The 23,713-nt window shown below is 35.1% G+C and overlaps 1 protein-coding gene across 1 annotated transcript in view; it reads right to left on the bottom strand.

The window, feature by feature from the left end:
* Positions 1–23,713, bottom strand: part of LOC114031818 (RNA-binding Raly-like protein) — a 382,357-nt gene that overhangs the window by 71,670 nt on the left and 286,974 nt on the right. Inside the window, exon 3 of the mRNA XM_027846952.1 lies at positions 16,465–16,497. Coding sequence (XP_027702753.1) covers positions 16,465–16,497 — 33 coding nt within the window. The remainder of the gene's footprint in view (positions 1–16,464; positions 16,498–23,713) is intronic.

Here is a 23,713-nt window from a genome sequence, read left to right on the forward strand (position 1 = left end):
TACTAGCACTCTCTTTTTCTGGGAGCTACTTTGTATTAATTTGAATATATTTTAATGATTATCCCTTCTAGTATTGCCAGTAAACAATAAGCTCTTGGAAATCAGGGGTGGCTTTATGTTTGTAGTCTGAGAAGATTAAGATTGATTCTTTATAATTTTCTATTTGATCCTTTTTACAAGTAATTGATTTTGCCCTGTAACTGCTTTTGTCCTGTCATTGTTTGTTGTAGTTCAGAGTACAGTCGGCCTGTAAGGGGTTAAATTTAAAAATCCAGTTCTCCTGCCTCAAGGAATTTGACTCACCTTGGGGAATGTGTGAGAAAGCAAAAGAGTCTGGGCCTGATATCTTTACTCCACAAACTTCTCTTTTGCTGTCCAAAAGTCTGGGCCACCATCTCGGACCTGTGCTCAGACAATGAACACTTTCTTAGTCTCATGAGAGAAGAAGGGAAGGCTGTTGTTAGCCTCCATCACCAAACTTCTAACCAATCATGTTCTTTGCATCTCAGCTCTCTAACCAATCATTTTGCCCTTAATTCCATGATGTCATCTACCCTGCTCTGTTCTTTATTCTGTACTACCAAAAACCTATGCAAGTGGAAATGTCCTCTTGCTTGGAATCTTTGAAATAAATGTGGGCAAGTCATGGTTCCATTTATCAATATGTACCATGCCTCTGCTAATGAATCTTATCTTGCTTGGAGATCTGCCAAAATTTACCCTTTTGATAAAATTCAATCATGACAAGTCCCAATGTACTATCATGAATAATGCATTACATATAGGAAGCACTTAATGAATATTTAGTTGAATTTAACTGAAATAAGTTTTCTGTTGACTTGTCTATTTTCATGATCCCAGCTACCCACATATTGGCCACCTTTCTATTTGTTAAATAAGAAAAAAAAAACACTTTCAAAATTTTAAGTATTCCATTTTGGTACTTAAGTACTATCATCCTGCTACTGAAACACTCTTAGGAAAATAAAATTTATTAGGCTTTTAAATTAATGATATTGCTGTTTATTCCTTGGCTGAAATCTGAGTTTTCCTTTTGCAATATCTTTCCCACAGAAAACTGTGATCCAGTGCTTTAAAGTGTTAGATTTGAAGACAGAAGACCAGGGTTCAAATCCTATAGCTGTTATTTGTTACCTGTATGACTTTGGAGTAGTTACTTCACATTTTGGGAACTTTCCACATCTGTAAAATGAGGGGATTGGACTAGATGATTTCTGATGTCCCTTCCAGCTTTAAATCTTTGACTTTATGAATGCTGAATTTGTCTTAGTTCATATCTTAGTAGAAAAATCTTGTTAAATGTTTATAATTATATATGCTTTTCGCAAAGTCAAGAAAAAAAGACTAACACATTTCAACAACAGAAAATCACATATGATAGAAGGCAAATCTGCAGGTATGATGATATCATTTTTCCAGAGGGAACATACAGATATTTACTGGAGACAAAGACTTTGAATACAATGTGTTTCCAACTTCATTGGGTAAATAAGTAACAAGGGATTTTTTTTTTAAAGTCAAATATTTGGAGCCCTGTTTTGTCATCAACATGTAAAATAACATTGTATTTTTTCTTCTGATTTTTACCTTAGTTACCACGGTAAGTGAATTAGAAACTTTTCCCAATGGTCAATAGTATTTTTCTTTAGAAAACTCTTTAGTAATGAGTGATGCACGACTTTAATGACATTGGTTAATATTTCCTACTTCTGGAAGATATTGATTAGACTATGATCACAAAATTGCCCTGGAGAACTAAATAGAAAATCTTTATGAATTGGAAAATATTTTGTACTTTGAATACGTAATTAAAATTAGTCAAAAGGCTAAATTTTGTAACTGATGAAAAAAGATTAACCTTTCAGAGTTTGGATGAGTTGTATTTCATTGTGTAGCGAGGGTTTTGAAACTCTTGTCAGAAGTTTTTATAATGCAAATATGGATGCCACAATGTTGAAACCAATAAATAACATTTTTATATGAATAATGATTTTCCTGAATAATGGGGTTATTATTCAGAAGTATATAAGGAATGCAGTTCAAATGATTTTGACTAGTGCAGGATATATAGACTTTAAATCACTAGGGTGGAGGGAGCCTAAGGTTTTTCCTTTAAGAAAAAGTTTTTGGTCTCATTTCTATTTTTATGTCTTAACCTCAGTTTTCACAGAAAACAGAACTAATACCTAGTCTACATTTCACAGTAATATGTAAGGATTTATTGAATAATACAAGAGCAAACACTATTTTAGACCATTTGAAAAAGGTCTCATAAATACAAAGCATTCCTTCATACTAAAAAGTTAGGATTCAACTGAAAACGTATTTTTAGATAATAGTAGCTTACATTTCTAAAATTTTCTAAGTGTTTTTCTTGCAACAACACTGATTGTTATTACTCCGATTTTACAAATGAATAAACAGAGGTGCAAAGAGCTTTTTGCTTGGATTTATGTTCAGCAAAGTAGTTGGGCTGTATCTGGCTGAGAACTATGAAATTCTGAACTTGGCCAAAAATCTTGAAGATATTAAAAAAGATGTAGATGCCAGGAAGAAATTCCTTAGCCCTTAATGCTAACATAAAGTAATGTTGTCTGAATACTTTCTGATTTGAAACAAAAGCTCCTATTCTTTCTAGGATTGGATAACTTTCTTTTCCCAGAGATACACTGTGCTACCTTTGAGCTAAAATACACCCATGACACCAAAACTACCCTTTATTATTCCACTCCTTCCCATCCAGTTCCTCCCCTCTCCCTACTTCTGCTCCCCTTCTCTGACACTTACATCTGCTTGGCAGATTCTGACATTTGAATCCTGGTGCTTGACTAAGAGAGGTCTCTCCCCTTACCTCTTTGATTAATTTAATTGTGGATTTACCTGTGATCATTCTCACATAACCTGAACCTTAGTCTCCTAACTCAGATAGATCACTGTTTCAATAATAGCACTTATCTCTATAGATTTATGAGAATTAAACTAAAAATTAATTCATGTAGATAAATATAAAGTAATCTTGAAAATAAATACAGTTACATTTTTAGGTCATAAAAAAATGATTAACCAACCTCCCCTCTCCTAATGAGGGATAAATATAAGGGAAATAAGAATGCTTTGTTATTCATTCAGCATATTTTGCTTCTCACAATTACAAAGTCATTATTTACAAAGCTAATTTAAAAACATGTTGGGGCTAACATAGGATTTCAATACGAATTAATAACACTATCTGTAATGATACATTTCTAGTATAATCTTTAAGGATACAAATTTCAGTTCAATCATATTCATTCATTCCATAAATATACTGTGCATCAATGACATTACACCAAATCTTTCCAATTTGGTTTGACATTGGGAGTGGAATCTGCTTTGGAGAGAAGTTTCTCTTGTCTCTATTCAAATTTCTTGACCTATTAAAACACTCCTGAAAGAAAGGGAGCAGTGGTACTAGAGTTATCCATGTACATTTCTAGTGTTTTTAGTTTCTTGTGTGGATGTTATTGTCAGATAGATTTTTTTTGCACTACTAGATTGTGAACTTCTTATATACGAGAGAGAAATATTTGTAAATGCCCGCAGGGCAGAAGATTCTTTTCATTCATTCATTCACTTAACAAACATTTATTAAATACCTACATTTAACGTATATGCAAAGGTTGCCACATGCAACATGATTTTACTTAAAATGCAGGGGAGTGGATCAAATACTACATTGAACTGGCAAATCACTAATATGTTCCAGATTTGTTATATAGCTGCATCTATTTAAAGACCAGATGTGGGAGAATTTACAAATATTCTGAGTTGCCTTAAAGTGCTTATTAAACAAAACTTTGGGCCCTATTTTAACATTTAGATTGCCTATGATTTATAATGTCTTTTTCAACCCATCATGACAATTCTCTATGCAAATTGCAACATTTGCCTTAATGTGGCGCTTTATTATAAAGCTGTAAAACAGACAGTAGTGAAAGCCCTTGTAGTGCCGCCTTGATAAGCCATTAGAAATGAAGCCCTGCACTGCTGCTTCACTTACAGAAAGAACCTAAATAAATCTAGGTAATGGTTCTGTGTCTTTACTTTCCTCTATGTTAAGCTATATTTCTGCCTAATGTAATCTGCAATTACTTATTTTTCCCAGGGGAGGATATTCAAGTGAAGAAATGAAAACCATTTCCCGTCTGAACCAGAATCTTCATCTCCCATGGCATCTTTTAATTGTACAGATTGTAAAAGGCACTCTCTCTTTGGCTTTACAACATCTTTCTCACTCAAGAGTAATGAGTTCCCACTTCTTAAAAATGCATTCAGAAGCCCTTGCATTCAAGATACTACTGTCAAAATGTACACACACGATTGATTAACTAATTTATTGGTGATATTGTACATGTCATCATTGTGCAGTTTAAATGATTTTGACAAGTGCAGAAGGGTATCATTGACAGGTGAAGAAATAAACGATGGGTTTAAGCTTTCAAATGTTTCTCCAGCATTTTACTGAGTGGCAGATTGATAAATTAAAATTACAGTTGCGGCATTAGGCCTGAAAGAATAATCACTTTAGATTAAAAAAAATAGTGCTCCAGAAATTTTGTGTAGTATCCAGAGAAGTAGCCTGAAGAAAACCAAAGGAAAAAAATGAACAAGTGAATTTCTTAAAGGAATCATTAATTTTAAGGTAGCAGCGTCTCTGCTTGGAAAAACAAAAGTAAATTTTTAGGTGGAGAAGATTGCCTTAGCATCCTTTCTTCCTTTCTGTAGGAGAGATGCAGAAAGTTGATATGTTTTCACATTTCTCCTCTAGGCTTGGCCAATATGTAATTAATTCTTTGCTGTCAGATGTACACATTCATAGCTTCAGGTTACCTTTCCACTGGAACATCTCATTTGTGCTTGATATTACTGAACTTCCAGATTATAGTTTCTAGGCAATGCTTCTATCATCTTATCAACTTGCCATGTAAGAAATTTCCAAGTTATTTAATCAGTAACTCTCATGCAAATTTATCTTCAATGATGTCTTTTCTATTTGTCAGTTTCTACTTGTTCCCACTGTCACTACCCTTGTCCTGACCCCTAGACAGTTATGACTGTAAAACTTCTAACTGATGCCCACCCCCACACACAACCTCCATACTTTAACCATCTCATTGTCCTGTTTAGAAACCTTCAGTGGCCACCCAAGTAATCATGGATGCCCATCATTTCATGATAATTCAAAGTATCATCTGGCACAACCTATTTAATTTACAGATGAGGAAATGAGTACAAGGTGGTCTTCTCAAAAGTCAGTTCATTCCATTTTAGATACCTCTAAGGAAGCTCTATTTTATTTATTAAATATTTCCCAATTATATTTTAATCTGGTTTGGGCTGCACTTAAGTTTGACACCTCTACTGTGATACATGTTCTGCAGAGCAGAGAACACCGGTTTTAAACTCTGAACATTTTGTTTGAAGTTCTCATGATAACATTTATTGATTGTATGACATTGGGTAAATCACTTGGGTTCACTTGACTCACAATTTCCTTATCTGTAAAATGATGGCATGGATCCTGGATTATATTATCTCTAGGTATTCTTCTAGCTCTTTCAGTCTATCATCTTGTTACATTTAACTATCAAATACTTATAAAATGGTGACCAGAACAGAAATAAGGGCATCATGCCACTACAGACATCCCTCCAGATTGACATCAATCAAGACGTTATGTCCAGTCAGTCAATAAGTTACTAATCTAACTTAATTATCATTCAGAAAGTATTTCTTCATTTTACTCATAGCTAAATAAGCCCTTTTTTTTTTTGACCTTCGTGTTTTCCTTTGTCTCAGCTCAGAATAAGGATTAGCCTTCCTGGTATTACTCTCATAGGCCCACAATACTCTTTTGTATTTTCCATTGATTATGTGCTCCTACTTCCATTTTTGTTCACATGCTTTTAAAATCTGAACTGATTAAAGAGCTCCTTTAGGAAACCACATCAGTCTGCCTAAAAACCTTCTTCTTTTTTCTTTATTAGAATAACTCATACTTGTATTAGACAAATTCCATTTCTGACAGGCCCTGATTCTTCTTGAGTTATCTCCCTCTTTAGAGACTCAGGACATATGGATCTTTTCCTTTTAATTCTTTGAAATTTGATTTCCTAAAATGTTGTATAAATATATAGTGATGTTCAGCATCCCCTCTTGACTATCAGGAATTCAGTGATGATGTGGTTATATTATTAAGTTCTCATTATTTCCATGTCACCAATTAGTTCCTTCTTATTGACCAGAATTAGGCCTAGAGTAACAATTCTCTTCAATATTCCTTTTACTATGTGAGAGATAACATTATCAACAAGCTAATTTAAGAATTCATCAACTGTCTGGCTTTGAATGGAATGGTCTTTATGGAAGAGCTCCAAGTAATTGAAGTTTTCCATAATTACAAGGAAATCACTTTGTAAACCTTGAAGCACTATGCATATGTAAACTATTATTTTCATTGTATCAAGCCTTTGTATCATTTTGGTGATCTTTACTAATTTCCTTCAACTAGATGGACACTAAGTGGCATATTTCAACTGTAATATTACTTCTATTTTTCTCCTTTTTTCCTCATCCAAACATTATCCACTATTCTTTATTCCTTCTATTTCAGGGAATTCCATTCAATGATTAATTTTAATATATAATGCTTTTTTGTCACCTCTTCTAATAGATGTGTCATTTGATCAAGGGATTTTTTTTAATTGTCATACTCCAGTCATGAGGCCCATTCCACTAAGTCTTTGTAATGACTATGAGGTCATATTTACCTGACTGCATTACATTTTGGGTAGCTAGGTGGTCTGGTGGATAGAGCATTAGGTCTGGAGTCAGGAAGACCTGAATTCACATCCAGCCTCAGATGCTTACTAACTATGTGACCTTGGGAAAGTGACTATGTCTGCCTCAGTTTCCTGAACTGTAAAATGGTTTTTTTGTTGTTCAGTCATTTCAGTTGTGTCTGACTCTGTGACCCCATCTGGACTTTTCTTGGCAGAGATACTAGAGTAGTTTGCTGTTTCCTTTTCTAGTTCACTTTACAGATAAGAAACTGAGGCAAACAGAGTCAAGCCATGGTTAAATAACTAGTCAGTGTATGAGGTCAGATTTGAACTCAGGATGATAAGTCTTCCTGATTGCGAGCCCAGTGTTTTATCCACTGAGCTATCTAGTTGACTGCCTGGTATATAGTAGGCACATAATAAATACTTAATCTCTTCCCTTCATCTTATTGCCATTTTCAAATTCACTGTATTATTTATACTTTATGAATCAACATACACATCTTCCTATGTTCATATGAGTTGCTAATTTTCTTTACATTTATTTTCTTCTGTTAATTAGTAAACACCTCTTCCACTGTGTTTTTTCAATGTAACACATGAGATGCCCTCTAGAGTCCATATATAATGCGATGTGGCTAATGTTCCCCCGTCCCATCCTTTCCCAATTTTCAGTTTAAAATACAATTGTTTAGATTGTTAATCTCTGGGCAAACATATTCTTGTCAATCATTGTGATAAGTGCCTCATTTCCAGCAAAGAGATCACAACACAGTTATCTCACATCCCAATAGTGATAAAGATTTACCTGGCCTGCTGTTCACATTCCATATCTTTCTACGTCTTCTAACATTCCAAACTTCAAATTGAAGAAGTGATAAAAACAATAACCTTGTGGTCTGGTTTGGTGGGTTTTACTGCCCAATTTTCCTTTGTGATATTTTCTAGGTTCTATAAGTTGGGTTTTTAAAGAATGAGTTTGTTCTGTTTGTCATAAGTGAGTATAAATTATAATAAATATAATAAAATACCATCCTCTCACATAAAGCATGTGAGGACAGGCACCTTGGTGTAGTAGAAAGCACACTGGATTTGGAGGCAGACAACTTGAGTTCAAATTCTGCACTTACTCTTGGTGTGACAGAGTCAGTCACTTTGGCTCTGAAGGCCTCAATTTCCTCATCTGAAAAATGAGCAGGTTGTCCTAGATGACCTAAAGGTTCTTTGCAACTCTAGGTCAATGATCCTATGACCTCACACCCCATTATTCATACCAGGTTTTTATAAGAGACTCACCTCTGGAAAGCCTCTCTCTGCAATATGTTTTACCACCTACTTTGAAATGCTAAATTTTACTTTTTGTTTCTCCCTTATTTTCAACAGGTTCTAACTCATTTAAATAAAAAACTAAACAATTTTAGAAAGGATAACTTTTCTTAACTATATATTCAGTTTTCAAGAAAGACATAATGTAGTTTAATTACAGTATGAAAAGCAGTTATGATATAAAGATTTAAAGGAGGATTATAACAATACTGTATAGTTTATTATGTTATTAAACAAAAATTCTCAGACAGAAACCCAATAAAGGTAAAATGGTCAAAATTATTACATTATAATTTACATTCTAAGGAGTCTGATTGTAATTTTTAAATTATTCCATAGATTTGAAAACAAATTGGTCTAAAAAAAACATTTTTACATACTTAAAATGGTTTTCCTCCAAATGTAGTTATGGGAGTTAACATTTAGTAACATAGCTAATAATGGGAACCAAAAGGGTTTGAATCCTGAGTCTAATAGTAGCTAAAGGTATAAGAAAGTCACTGGAGGTCACTGAGACTCAGTTTCCTTATCTGAAAAATAAATATAGTAATACCTGTGGTAACTACCCCACAGGCTTGTTGTGAGGTCAAAATGAGACAAACTATATAAATCATCTTGCAAAACTGAAAATGCTATAATAATGGCAGCTGTTATTACTGAGAGGGAACATGGCACAGTTGATAAAGACCTAGTCTCAGAGCCAGGAAGACTTGTATTCAAATTCTACCTCTGACACATACTGGCTGGATGACCCTGGGCAAGTCACCAACACTCTCAGTTTTCTACCTCCCTAAGACTATACTGCAGAGACAGGGCCGCTATACATTAGTATAGGGGAGTTTCCTTGCCCAGAAGTTCTCCAAATCAGTGAAATCAAAGGTACAGTTTTTAGCCCGATTATAATTAGACTTGTTCTGCTTGTCTCCAGAAGGCAGAACTTGAAAGAATGGTTATAAGTTACAGGGTGACAGATTGGAGCTGGATGTAAAGAACAAGTTTCTGAAATTTAGAGAAGTAGCATGATGCCTAAGAGGTAGTGGGTTTCCTTTTATGAGAAGTCTTTAAGCAAAAGTTAAATAAAGACTTCTCAAGTATGCTTCACAAAGGATAGGAGGAAACTAATACTTATTATGCAGCCACTATGTGCTAGTAACCATGCTTTTCACATGTTACCTGATTTGATCCTCACAACACATCTGGGAGATAGGAATTATCATGACTCCCATTTTACATATGAGAAAACTGAGGCAAAAAGAGGTCAAGTGACTTGCCTAGGGTCACATAGCTGGTAAGCGTTTGAGGCTGGATTTGAAGTCAGGTCTTCCTTATTCTAGGCCCAGTTCTCTATACACTGGACCATCCAGGTCCCTCTATACCTCTATATTTCCTTTATAAGAAATTCTTGCTTGATTATGGCTTGGATTAAATGGTTTCTGATGTTTTCCCTTCTAATTTGAAATTCTAAGCTTCTAATCATAAGCCTTGCATGGAAGTATAATATAGTAGTGATGGGGACACTTCAATAATGCAGATATCCACTTAATTTCTTTTTTAACTAAAAGCTGGGAAGTTAACACATTTTTGGTTTGCCCTGATTCCATTCAATTTAGTTCATGAAACATTTGTCACATACTTACTTACTCTGGCTATGGATTAGGATTAAAAAGACAAAATCAAAGTCAAGATAGCTTTAACAGAATAATTTCATCCTTCAAAAGATAGGAGGACTTGACAAGGGAACTGCTTTTTTGACTTGAATATAACCAACAGAGAGTTGCCGAAATAGAAATGATGGAACTTCGGAGGGGAACAGGCAAAAAATGATTTTACATTAGATTTTATAATATGAAAGGTAATGAAGGCTGGCATAGTCTGATATATACTGCAGATTTGGGGAAAACAAGTTTCTGGGTCTCACAGTAGGTTAATTAGGTTCTCAGTACCTAAACTTTCATTGGAGATGCTAACATGTGAGGGGTGAGATGCTCACTGGAATGAAATTCTGAAGATCAAAGAGAGATACTAGGAAGAAAATGAGTAATCATGAGACTGATGGGTATGCATCAACCAATTTAAATTTTTAGAAACAAGTATAGAAGTTACAAGCTCTTGCTGGCAAATGGAATGAATACAAGAGAGCAAGGTTGGTCCTTATAAGAATAGTATCAGAAGCATTCAATCTCAAAATTAGCTGAGGATGGGAAAAATGGTAAAGACAACCAAAAGGCGTTAATTTTTTTTAAAAGTTAAACTGTTAAGTAGAGGATGATCAAATAAGGATGTGACTGTTGCTCCATGTGGACAGGATGATCTGGTAAAGGGTAATGGAGAGGAGGTAGAAATAATCAACTCTTACTTTACTTCTGTTTTCTCTGATGAGGAAACTGATTATTGAATGAAAGAAGAAAGGCAAAGTTCAGAATAAATGTGGTAGGAGTCAACAGAGTCAAAATGTCAGGGAATAAAGTTCCTGGAATTTTAGGCTACATTGTGAGATACTTTCCAGTGCATACGAGAGGGGATGATACTGATGAACTTTGCCACAGCCAACCCTGGCACCTGAAGCTTACAATGCCCGAAAATTAACTTATCATCTTTTCCTTAAAACTTCTCCATCCTCCCTATCTGTCCCATTTCTACTGATGGCGGCACTATCCATTCTTATTTGAGCTTGAAACCTGAGCATTTTCTTTACTCTTCCTTTTATTTAAGCCCTACATCCAATCAGTTTTCATGCCCTGTTAATTTTATCTCTATTTTATCCTTTACATTTATCTCCTCCTATGCATTTAGTTTTCTACATCCCTCCACTCCCCCTAGCTCAGGGACTCATTATCTATTACATGAATGATAAAGCCTTTTAACTAATATCCCCTCTTTCTAATCTATCTTTCACTAAAATACATATTCAAATGGATCTTTGATCTCATTAAATTGGGAGTTTTCTTCAATGATGCAGTTCACAATCCATCCAAGTCTGCTTGTCCTGTATGATTCATTTATTTTCTCCCAAAGTTCACTACACACTGTCTATACACACATGCTGAAGGCCTTTCTCATTTTTTTCTGACATTGTGAGTCTGTCTGCCTACCTGTCACCCTTTGTTCCAGCCCATATTCTTTTACTGTCAACAATTCCTTGATAATGTCTTTCCTGTTCTTTAGAATTTCTCATTGGTTACCTCAGGGGTCAGCAAACTATAGCCAGTAGGGCAAATCCTGTACCTCTCTCCTGTTTTTTATGGCCACAAGCCATTACTGTATTTAAAAATGTAAAAACCTTGCATGGTTCTCAGGCCATATAATAGGTGGTGGGCAATATTTAGCCACCTGTTGTAGTTTGTTGACCCTTGGGTTACATGATGCAGCCTTCTCACAACTGCTACCATCTGTCTCTCCATTGCCCTTTAGGTGATGAGTTTTTCTCTTCTTTTCTCTCAAAGCCTTAAGAAATTTGGCCTGGGCATAGCTACTTTTGAATATTGCTTTTGTATTAGCTATATGATGATAGACAAATCATTTATACTCTGTAAAACTGAATTACCCTATTAATAAATTGAGGATAATAATATTTGTATTATCTACTTAAACAGTTATTGTTGGTAATCAAGTGATACTTCCTGTATAAAAGTGCTTTGTAATCTTTAAAGCACTATACAAATCTCAACCATTATTATCAAAGCCCGGTTTTGGTGCACCTCATCCATGAATCTCTCTGTCCTTGCTTCTTCAACTGAATGTCATGGTGTAGATCAAAGACAAGTGGGTTACAGTCAGAAGACCTGGGATGGAACTCCCTGCTATTCCTTGCATCCTATGTAATTGAGTAAATCAATCAACTTCTTTATGATTGTTTCCTCATCTAAAGCTTATCTCAGATGATCTCCCTTTACATCTGAGATCCTACAATACTCTATCTTCCAATTTTCTTAGAACACTTTTTCTTGACCCTCCTTTTATCCTGAACATATTTTTTATTCTTTTCATATTTTAAAGTCTTATTTATATATCACCTTATTCTTAGATGACAAGTTCCTAGAAGGCAATGAACTTTTCTTTTTTCTTTTCCCTCCTTCCTTTCCTCCTTCCTTCCTTCCTTCCTTCTTCCCTTTTTTCTGTTGTTGATATTGAATTCAGTCAGACAGTCAGTCGGTAAACATTTATTAAGCACCCACTATAAGCCAGGCACTATGCTCATCTCTGGAGCTACAGAGAAAGGCAAAAGATAGTCCCTGCTCTTAAGGAATTCACAGCCTAATCAAGGAAGTGACATGGAAACAACTATGTACTAACAAGCTATACTAGGATAAATTGGAGTTAACTGACAGAGGAAAGGTACTAGCAGTAAGGGAGATTAGGAAAAGTTTCTCATAGAAGGTTGAATTTTAGTTGAGATTTGAAGGAAGCTAGGGAAGCTAGGTGGTAGAGATGAGGAGGCAGAGTAGTCTAGGTATGTGGGATAAGCAGCAAAAATGTCTCTCTGATGATGGCACTTCCGGTATGAAAAATGGCAAAAATGCTGTGACCATGGATTGAAAAGTAAGCGGTTGTGGTGGTAATGGGGAGGGAGGGAGGTGTAAGAAGACTTAAAAAGTAGGAGGGGGTCAAGTCATGAAGGATTTTGAATGCCAAACAGAGGATTTTATATTTGATCCTGGAGTTAATAGGGAACAACTGAATTTTATTGACCGGGGAGTGGAGGAGGATGACACTGTCCAATCTGTGCTTAAGCAAGATAACTTTGACAGCTGAGTGTTGAATTGGTTGATGGTTGGTATCCTGCCCATAACTGGATCTCTGCAGTGCCCATTGCCACAACCAAACAGTGGTTAAATCACTTTTAGGGTGAGGGATGGTTCTAGTTCTATTTTACCTTTTCCTCAGATGATAAGGGGTATTGGGGTAATATAAAGTGGTTAGACAATGGCTTTATGTCTTAAAATGTAGGCCTTGGCTTTCTATGTAAAGGTACCTTGGAAAATTTGGGAATATTTTTTGTCAGCTCTTTCTTCTTCTTTGTCACATTAAAGATATTTTTCTCAGCAGGAGTTTTAGAATAATAACTGTGAGTCAATATAATTGGCAAAAATAAACCTGATTTTTTTAATCCTAAAATTGTTTAGGCTTAAATTAAAGTAAATATGAATTTAAAAATTTCTAGAACACCCACACACACATATACAATACTTATATGTATACACACACAAACACATATGTGTATGTATTTGTATATAGTACTACAATGGATAATTCACACCGTGAACATGTCAAAACTTAATAAACCTAGGAAATTTTGTATGTTTCTGTTCCTTTATAAGTGAAGTCTGGCTAAATTTCAGAGCACCCAACACCACTTTCAGCTAAGAAGGAAGATAAGGAAATGGGCCTTGTGTTGTTTTCAAGGCCCATCAGGGCCTGGAAGGATTTAGATTTTGCAGCTGTAGCTTAGGGGCAAAAGTGGGGCATGGCAAGACTATATATGTAACTGCTATTTTATTTTGACATTGAGTGGAATTTCCAAGGCAAATCTGAGGGAAATTTTAAACTGATCATTTTTTGAGATTCTGATCACAGATCAATAGCCTTTCTTCATGTGCCAAGAAATTTTAGAAAGACAAATATTTCTACTGAATTTAACATTTGTCCCTTTAATCTCAGTTTTCACAGTGTCAGGTTAAGTATTATATGCCAATTAGGGTATCAAGGAAGGAATTTGGTTCACAAATTTATGTTAATTATAGTACACATTAAACATGTATTGATATTTTCTTCTCATTTTGCAAAATTTATTCACAGTTATTGGTGCTTATCAATAAAGATTTGACAGTCTGGTATTTTTTCTTACTTGATGGTTAATTTCCATGTACATTTCTTTCTTCATATAAAAACCATCTTTTTGTGACTACATGGAACTCTAGGCAATGCATATAAAAGAAAAGTTTTATTTTCTGATCGAATGTGGAATACCAGCTCAGTAATAATTCAGTTCTCTGGCTGCCGTTGGGATCCATTATGGTTCCATTATGCCTAAAAATGACTCATAGAACAGTAATAGTCCAGTGGAGCAGTAAGTTGCTAAATAAGACCCTAGTGGCCTAAAAGAGTTAAAGCAGCTTCTTAGGGTAGATTACTTTTAACCAGTTTAGGCCCAGAACAATATACTTTTTTTCATCTATTAGACACAGAAATTGTTCTTGAGAAAAATGATACCATACTTTGATGTCACTTAACAATCCATAGAAGAACAGCAAATGATTTTGCCAATGAGTCAAATAATTTATTACTTTAAATTGGTATACCAAGAAAGGCATTGTGGCAATGGAAAAAGAGTTGGTCTTAGAGTCACCTGGATCCAAGTGTTGTCTCTGACATATATTAGTTGAATCACTCAGGGCAAATCATTTAACCTTTTAGTGCTGTAGTTAGTATCTCTAATACTTTAAGGTGACAGCCTGCATTGCTATGGAAGGTCTCACTGGAAGCTTGCTATGCCAATTAAATTATGGGTCCAGTCCCAGTTCCTATCCCTCAAAAAGCCTGTGCATGTGTACAGCAGATGACTTTATTATCCTAATATACCATTGCAAGCAAAGATATAGAAAAAGTATAAGAGACTCAGAGTCTGTGCTGGAATAATACTATCACTTGTTGATCCTGCTTTGGTTTCTGGGGGATGGAGTTTTCCTAAAAAACAACATGGCCTTCACATCTGTGGGCTGTATACTGCTTACATAAACACTGGCTGAATTTTACATAGTTAAGAGTGTATATGCAAACAACTATCATTCTTTTGGGTTAAAGTGTTAAGGAGGGTGTTAGACATGTAAAAAATATGAAAAACAAAAGTTATATAGGATGTGATCTTGATGTTATGCAAACAAAAATGGAATCAATGCAGACTAGTTCATGAGACGAGGTAACACTACCAAACAAAACAAAACAAAACAAAACAAAACAAAACAAAAACCTTGCATCAAGTAAGACTACAGTGTTACTTCAGCCCCTTTTGACAAGAGAATGACAATTGGAAAATTCATTTCAACCATAAGGCAGTTACCGAAATGTGGAAAACAAACCTGCTGAAAGGGTTTATATGAAACAAATTTGTTTCCTACTTTAACATTTCTGGTAAATATAACACAGTTTCCCTCTCTCTACTTCCTTTCCCAGTACTGATTCTGCTGTTTGTTATTTGGATTGAGTTTCAAAGTATTTCTTAGAAGCTTGGGAAGGAAGAAAGAATTCCACTGGTCAGTGGATGAGCTTAGCACTTGACATCTAGCAGCAAAATTTGAAAGTAATGGGAAAAAAGTAATCCTGATCATTTCCAATTAAAAGCCTTTCCTATGATGTTTCTGGTTAACCTAACTGGCATTAGTTCAATTTTCTTTACAAATGCACTACTACTCTTGCCAACTCCCCTGTAATTTCCCTAAAAGCAAGCACCAAGAGAGAACACCATTGATCTCTTCTTCATATTCAATACCACATATCCTTGTACCAGGCATTAAAAGTACTTAATACTTGCTAATTGACTAGCTATTAATCAGAATAAACTTTTATATTTCACAAAATTTACTCCTCAATAACAAAAAAGAAACACAAACATTCAATGAATTCCAAATTGCAAAAATAGCAAATGTACACTATTGTCAGCAGTGCCATAATATAATAAAATCTTTGAAAGAGCAGTTGGAATTTGAGACCTCCACCATGATTCAGTGGTTACACACCAGAGCTGGTTAGTTTGAAGTCTCACCTTTATTTGCCTCAGGGTTCTTCCTCTGTGTGTTCAGAGCAGCATTCAATATGATGGTGTTGGGGAGATGAAAGTGAGATAAGAGGAAAGTGGAAAAGAACATGTATTGGAAGACAAGTTTAGAGAAGAAGAGAGGAAGCAACACTGAATTAGAGAAAATGAAAGAAAAAGAGAAGAGAAATTGGATAGACAGAAATGTTAAGATTCAGAGGACCTGGGAGAACAAACACACAAAACTGAACTTACCTTTACATTGTAAATCTATCTTTTAAATTTGCTTTGTGTTATGTTTTGTTGAAGGGCATAAAATGTTATATTCATTAACTGAATTATTCATGCTGCAAAATTATTTACTGCAATAGATGGCAAATTTTCATAAAAGAATTTTAAAAAACCATAAATATTGATGTTCTATGAATAAAGCATGCATTGATATGACTTCATATGGAATATGGAATTGACATGATATTAGAAGGACCTTATTATTCAACTGAGTTAAACAATTAATGTTGAAAGAAGATTTGCAGACATACTCACCCAACAGACAGGAATGGCTCCTTTGATTCAAGTCTATCAAGTAAATAACACATATTTTAAAATATATACACTGATAATAAACAGTATGCTAAGCATTTGCAAGATGCCTTTTCATGGAAACAGTAAAATTATTGAATCTGCAGGCACATAAATGCATAATTTAGCAATTCTGAATAATCAGAAAATATAAAATTAATTCACCCATTGTGAAGTAGAATTATTTCTTTCTGGGTTAATATAAAGTCTATCTGAAATGGAAGAACGCTCTCATTTAAAGGATAATTCTGTGTGAGCATAATAATAATAAATAAATGGATAGAATAATATCTGTATTCAGTATATTTACTATTCATGAGAAATTTCTTCATAGAAGGGTCCATATACTATCTCTTTATGATTTAACAATAATAATAAATAAATTTATATTTCATTTGACCAGACTTCAATTCAATCACTAATTGCCTTGGTATATAAGGTATGTATTTTGTGTTTGTTGGTTAGTCATTTTTAGTTATGTCTGACTCTTTTTGATACCTTTTGGAGTTTTCTTGGCAGAGATACTACAGTGGTCTGACATTTCCCTCTCCAGTTCATTTTGAAGATGAGGAAACTGAGGCAAACAAGGTTAAGTGACTTGCCAAGGGTCACACAGCTAGTAAGTATCTGAGGCCAGATTTGAATTCAGGAAGATGAGACTTCCTGACTCCAGGCCTGGCACTCAATCCATTGAACAACCTAGTTCCCTGCTATGCTACCCAGCTGCATAATTCCGTCATGCTTTTAGGAGGCCTTTTAATAAAACTTCACTCATGTTTTCAGGAGTAATTTCTTCCAAAAATAATTTGCATCCAACAATGGTCAGATCAACTCCATAGGGCAATTCTTTGCTATTACTATTTGTCTTGAAATAAACAATTTCCAAAATTCATCTTCTATGAAACAGGATTTTTTTTTTTAGAACCAAACCCTATTCCATCACAATGTCCATTTTCATTCAGAATTAAGAGTGAATCAATGCAAGTTTATTTGTCAGGAAAGAAGTAACATATTAATGAACTGTATTTCTGTTTTGCCTCTTGTTATAAATTATAATTCTTTAATTAACATGTCTGCCTTAACACCATTAGAAAATAAACTTCACAAGGCATATTTAATTCTATAGAATAAGACTCAAGAAACACATTTTTGTATGCAAAGAGCTCTTATCCTGTACATAAAATTGGCCCTGGCAATATAAGCCTAAACGTAAACACAATTTATTAAATTTTTCACTAAGAACTTTGTGTTAGATCTTTATTACACGTTACAGAATTCACCTCTTTCTATTGTATTTATTTTTAAAGTCACTAAATAGCAAGATTATCAAGTAACTACTATAGGAATAATATTACACATAGCATTTTATATATCCCATTTTAGAGATATAAACTATAGATAAGAAGGAAGGGACATCATTTGATACCTAGATTCCATAAGAACTAAGTTGAAAAAAAAGAAGCCAATAATTGTCTTTAGTATGGCCTTTATGGTACTAGCTGTACCATATGACACCGGACAAGTCACAATTTTTTTTAGGGCTCAGTTTCCTTATTTTTAATATGAGGCAAATAATCACACTAGATAATCTCTATGATATTTTCCAGATTGAGAAAATATGTTTCATGAATTAATAATTTCTAGGTCAATAATTTCCAGCAGTAAACCAACTATCTACTTGACAGGTCAAGACTTTTGCCCTATAAAAATGGTACTTTTTAATTTTCTTTTTGTAAATGTTTTAAAATGGGACAAAGTTTAATCCAAATAAATACTGTTAAAGATACTTCATGAGTTTTTGTACGTATTTTAAAATGCTTTATGTCAAATACAAGTAGTACTTTTAGTGATTTTCTTAGAAATTTTAACCATCAAAAAGCCCCAACACACATTTGTTGCTCTCTAGAATTTTACTAAAGCACCAATATACAAAATAATTGTAATCAAAGGAAACCTTATAAAATTTCTTAAACTCCTTTCCTGTAATGATGCTGTCGATAATTTTAACCTAAACTGTTAAATTTGTCCCAGAGACAAATTTTTTTTAATGTATTTAAATTGTTTTCTGGCTTATGAATCTTGATAGTAGCACACAAAATATGTAATTTTTTTCTACAAATTTAAAATTTTAAAGTCATTCTTTATTCTTCCTTCTCCTTTATTCACAATTCACACATACCCTTCTCACTAATCACAGAGCTGCCACCTCAGTTCAGGATCTTATCATTTCTTGCTTGTGTTATTACAATGGTCTCCTGATTGGTCTCCCTGTCAGAAGTCTTTCCCCACTCTAATCCATGCTTCGTACAGTTGTCAAAGTGATTTTCCTTCAATGCAGCTCTGACCATATTACTCCTCTATTTAAGAAACTCCAGTGGATAGGCTCTCTTTTGCCTCTAGGATAAAATATAAACTCCTCTGGCAAGTACTTTTCATTTTGGACCCTCCTTATCTTTCTAAGCCAGTTATACATTATTTCCCTTCTTATACTAGTGATCCAGCCATCTGCTTCTCACACATGGCAATTTATTTTCTGTCTCTGTGTTTTGAAAAGAGCATCCTCCAAACTTAGAACACACTTACTTTTCACCTTTACCTCACAGAATTTCTCTTTTCTTTAGAGACACAGTTTAAACCACCTTTTACATGAAGTCTTTCCTGATTGCCTCAGCTTCTGGTGCCCTCCCTCCTTAACTGCCATATACATATACGATTAATTTTTTTGTCTTTGTAGCCTGATCACCTGGCATGGTTGTTGTTCAATTGTTTCAGTCTTGTCCAACTTTTTGTGACCCCATTTCAGGATTTCTTGGCAAAGATACTGGAGTGGTTTGCCATTTCCTTCTCCATCTCGTTTTATAAATGAGGAAACTGGGGCAAACAGGATTAAGTGACTTACCCAGGATCACACAGCTGGTAAGTGTCTGATGCCAGATTTGAACTCAGGTCACTGAATCACCTAGCTGTATGGCATATGGTAGGTGCTTCATAAATACTTGTTGATTGAATGGTTCTCCATCTCCATCAAATTTTCCTCTTACACATCTCTTGCATATGCCCCAACCTCTTTACTACTACAATGACCGTTATGGTCTAGGGCCCCATAATTTTATGCTTTTGTTATTTCTAAAGACTTCCAAGTGGCCATTCTGATCCTGGTCTCTGGCTACTTCTAATTCACAATTCACATTACTGACAGACTAATTTTCTTTAAATGTTGTTTCATTAAATGAAGTTCCTGATTTAAAAAAAAAAAAACTAATGGCTCCCTATTTTCTACTGAATGAAATCTAAATTGGTTTTCAAGGTCCTTCATGATCTGGCCCAATGTACACATTTACTCTTATTTCACACTATTTCCCAAAATATACCCTTTATTTTAATCAGGTCAGTTTTCTCACTCTTTGCCAAACATTTTACACTAATTTCTGGCCCTGAGCCTTTGTACAAATTATTTTATTAGCTTGGAATGCCCTCACTTCTCATCTGTAAATATAGAAATCTAGCACTTTCCTGAAAGCTCAGCATGAATTTCTGAACACCTACATCCCTTATACTGCAAACCACACAATTTAGCATTTTCTGCATTGTGCTTTTTATTGTTCTATAATTTTGAATTGTGTGTGTGTGTGTGTGTGTGTGTGTGTGTGTGTGTGTGTGTGTATGTATGTGTGGTGTGGGGAAATGATCCAGGGATATTATTGAGTGCACACACTTTTCAAGGTTAAGTTTAGATATTGAAAGAAAGTTTGAGGAGAAAAATATCCCCATAATTATCCTGATTTTTCCCCTAGATCTAGGAAAAGACAATAAGTGGTGCGTCTTGTAGAAGCAGTGCTGAGGAAATTACAAGCTGGACTCTGGTGTGAGTAGCACTGTACAGTGATGACCTATAGAATGGCAAGAAAGTTCCTGTCTGATTGAACTAATGAGCAATGTGGTACACCAGCACCTGCAACCGTGGCCCTTTCTGTAGTCATTCAATTCATGGGGAGAACTCCCTACCAGTGCTGACTCTCCTAAATTAACTCACTATATCCTTCCTTATATGAGGGAGAAGTTGGGAGCAGGGGATTGATAAGTACTTTATGTTTATGGACTTTATGTTAATTTCATACCAATTGGGCTCTATCAAGACTGAGATTCTGACCTGGGGTTTGGGAGCACTCGAGACCTTTGAAACTTCTATAATACATGTGTACGTTAGTTAATTTTATTATACCTTTACCTAATCCAATTAAGCAATTTACTAAAGTTATGATGTTTAAACAGAGGTTTTGATTGATGCAGATGGTAGGAAGAAATAACTGGAGAGAGAAGCTAGACAGAGGTATAAGTCATTAATTGAATGAGTCATATTTCCTAAACATGGAGTTGGAGTGACGGTATTCATTAATAACCATTCCTTTCCATAGTCCTGACACCTGACTACACATAGTATTACTAGCACTTTATTACAAAAGTTGTCTAATTTTCCAATGTTCCATATGTATATTTTTCAATATGAGGAAATATCATTTAGTCCCTGTCTATCTCAGTTTCCTCACCTGTACTACTGGGATAATAATAGTACCTACCTCACAGGTGACAATCAAATGAGTTAACATGTGTAAAGCACTTTGCAAAACCTATAAAAAACTGTATAAATGCTATACTATTACTACTATTACCCTAATGTGTTTGAAGTAGACTGGGGATAGGGGTTATGGGAGTTGAGGCGGTTGAAGAAGTAGGAGTCCAAGGTGTTTAAAGGGGTGAGAATTAAAGCAAAGAAGAAAACTATGAGACAAGAATTGAACTTATTGCAGAGGGTTGGAGATCCACACAAGGTAACTTCATGGACTAGGATAGGATGGAGGGAAATTTGAACGATAAGAGGTGTACCTTGAGTAATGGTGGCAGAGGAAGTGTCTTAAAGTGGCAGTGGTGAACAAGGCATATGCTTTGTTCTCTTGCTAGTCCCATCTCAGAGGGTGAGAAAGAAGGGCTAGTCAACCTTGAGGGGAGTTATAAGGGATATGATGTTTTCAGGAAACAGCCAGGCTTCAGAGAGCAACAAAAGATGGAAGAACTCATATACATACATCAACAATGCTGTTATTGCTAATTGACAAGATGCAGGCTCTATTCAAGACAGAGAAGCAAACATGATCATAACATCAACATCCTAAACAGGAATTGACTGACCACCCCTTGCTGAAGCATGGGTAGTAATAATCTTCCAACTTGAGCATTTCTTCTCTTCTGAGACAGTCTTCAAGCTTTTGGTCAAGCTACACAGATCTCCACATCCATTACCAGAATAATCTTCTTCCAATATCTTTTTTTTAATCATAAGGCTTCCCTGCTCAAAAATGTTCAGTGGTTTTCCATTTCCTGCAGGATAAAATCTGAACTTCTTAGCTTGTCATTTAAAATGCTCTACAATTTACTCTTAAACTGTCTTTCCAAAGTTAACTCCTACAATGTTCTTTCATGATTAAATTTTCACTGAAGTACCCTGATGCTGTTCTCTTCATTATTTTCTAAGAACACTGTGATTCCTTCAGCTTTATTGGCTCTTTTCAGCTATCCAACTTACAGCTATCCTTCAAGAGTTGGCTCACTCCAAGTTTACCCCAAGAAAACTCCCACAGTCAGTGATATCTGCCTTCTAAGAACTTAAATCATTTGTTACTTATGCCACTTAAAAAACTTGATAATATATTACATTAAATATCATTTTTTGCCATTGTCTTATATTATTATTCAACTATTCATGAATGCACAAGACTTTCCTCACCTGTACTACTGGTGAGTCAGTCAGGGCAGGGTTGTATCTTTCACAAATTTTGTTTCTCCTCCAGTACCTAGTACAGCACTTCAGGGACCAAGGAGAGAGGGTTACTAGCTTATACCTTATTGCTTGAAATGCTAAAAATGACACCGGGAGCAACACTTGTTATCAGCTATTGGTTATCAATCATGAATGATCATATGAGAAAACCAAGAAAGACTTGTACATTATTCTGGGAAAAGAAATTCTTGGGTAGGTTAGTTTTAATATTTGTCATTATTTGAGTTATATTGGGGACTGGAACCCTGATTTCATTGGTTTAGGCAACTTGAATGAGAAAATCCCCTCCACCAATGCAAATTAATATCTTCTCTACAACTTGTAGTAGAGATATGCCTAGAGCACTGAATGTGTAGTCAAATGTCCAGTATAGAGAGGCAGGAATCAAAATCGGGTGTTTCTGGATGACAGTCCTATCTATCAGTTTTGCCACACTGCTTCTCTTGAGTTGTTTCAATTAACTAAAAAGAAATATTTCAATTAAACATTTATCCTGCTGATTATGCAAGGAAGGTTGCTTGGTACTTAAGAAGCAGTTCCTACCCTTAAGGAGTTCATGGTCAAGTCAGCAAGATTATATGCTACATGTGTGCAAATAATAGTTTGAATTCATTTGGATGGGTTCATGATTCTCATGGTGCAGTTTCCTCTGCTGGATCAAACTGAGTCCTCTCTATAGCTTCTAATCCTTTATTATTCTTTTCGAGGTTGCCCCATGAATCCTCCATATAGGATGTACCCAATATGATAGTTTTTTTCCTTCATTCTTTTATTTTTTTTTAAACAAATATAGAACTTGAGCTTATGAACTATGGTTATTAGTGAATGTGGATGGTCACACCAAGAGTGCCTAGAATCTGGGTAGCATTTTTTCTGGAGCGCCACATGTGAGTAACGGGGGACAAGAGGAGGTTAAAGTTCAGAGTGGGAAAGGCACTGGAATTATTTTGAGGATGAAGAGAGCATAAGGCTGTCAGGGATTTTGAAGAAAGATTCTGACAGACATTCATGAGGTAACTTAAGGTCCCCTAAACTTTAAGATTCTAACTTATGTAGCCCTTTAGTCATACTTGAGGAGCCAGCATAATCAGAGGTTCAGGAAAAGCTGTACCAAAGTATATGGCTGGGCTTGAAGTAGGATTTGAGGGTGAAACTAAAGAAATACCAAGAAAAATGGGAAGGGGCACCAAAAAATCAAGTGCTTGGTCATCATATACAGAAGCAACCATTTTTTATTATAAATACAACACAAATGCCTTTCTCCACCCTGAGAATGTTGCCTACCAACACAAAACAATTGGTTATCCACCACTGCAAATGTCATAGTGTGGCCAAAGAGGATGAAAACATGGAAAATTACCATTGAATTTGGCAATA

This window comes from Vombatus ursinus, unplaced genomic scaffold (assembly GCF_900497805.2).
Source record: "Vombatus ursinus unplaced genomic scaffold, bare-nosed wombat genome assembly UNPS02015255.1, whole genome shotgun sequence".
Taxonomy (NCBI): domain Eukaryota; kingdom Metazoa; phylum Chordata; class Mammalia; order Diprotodontia; family Vombatidae; genus Vombatus; species Vombatus ursinus.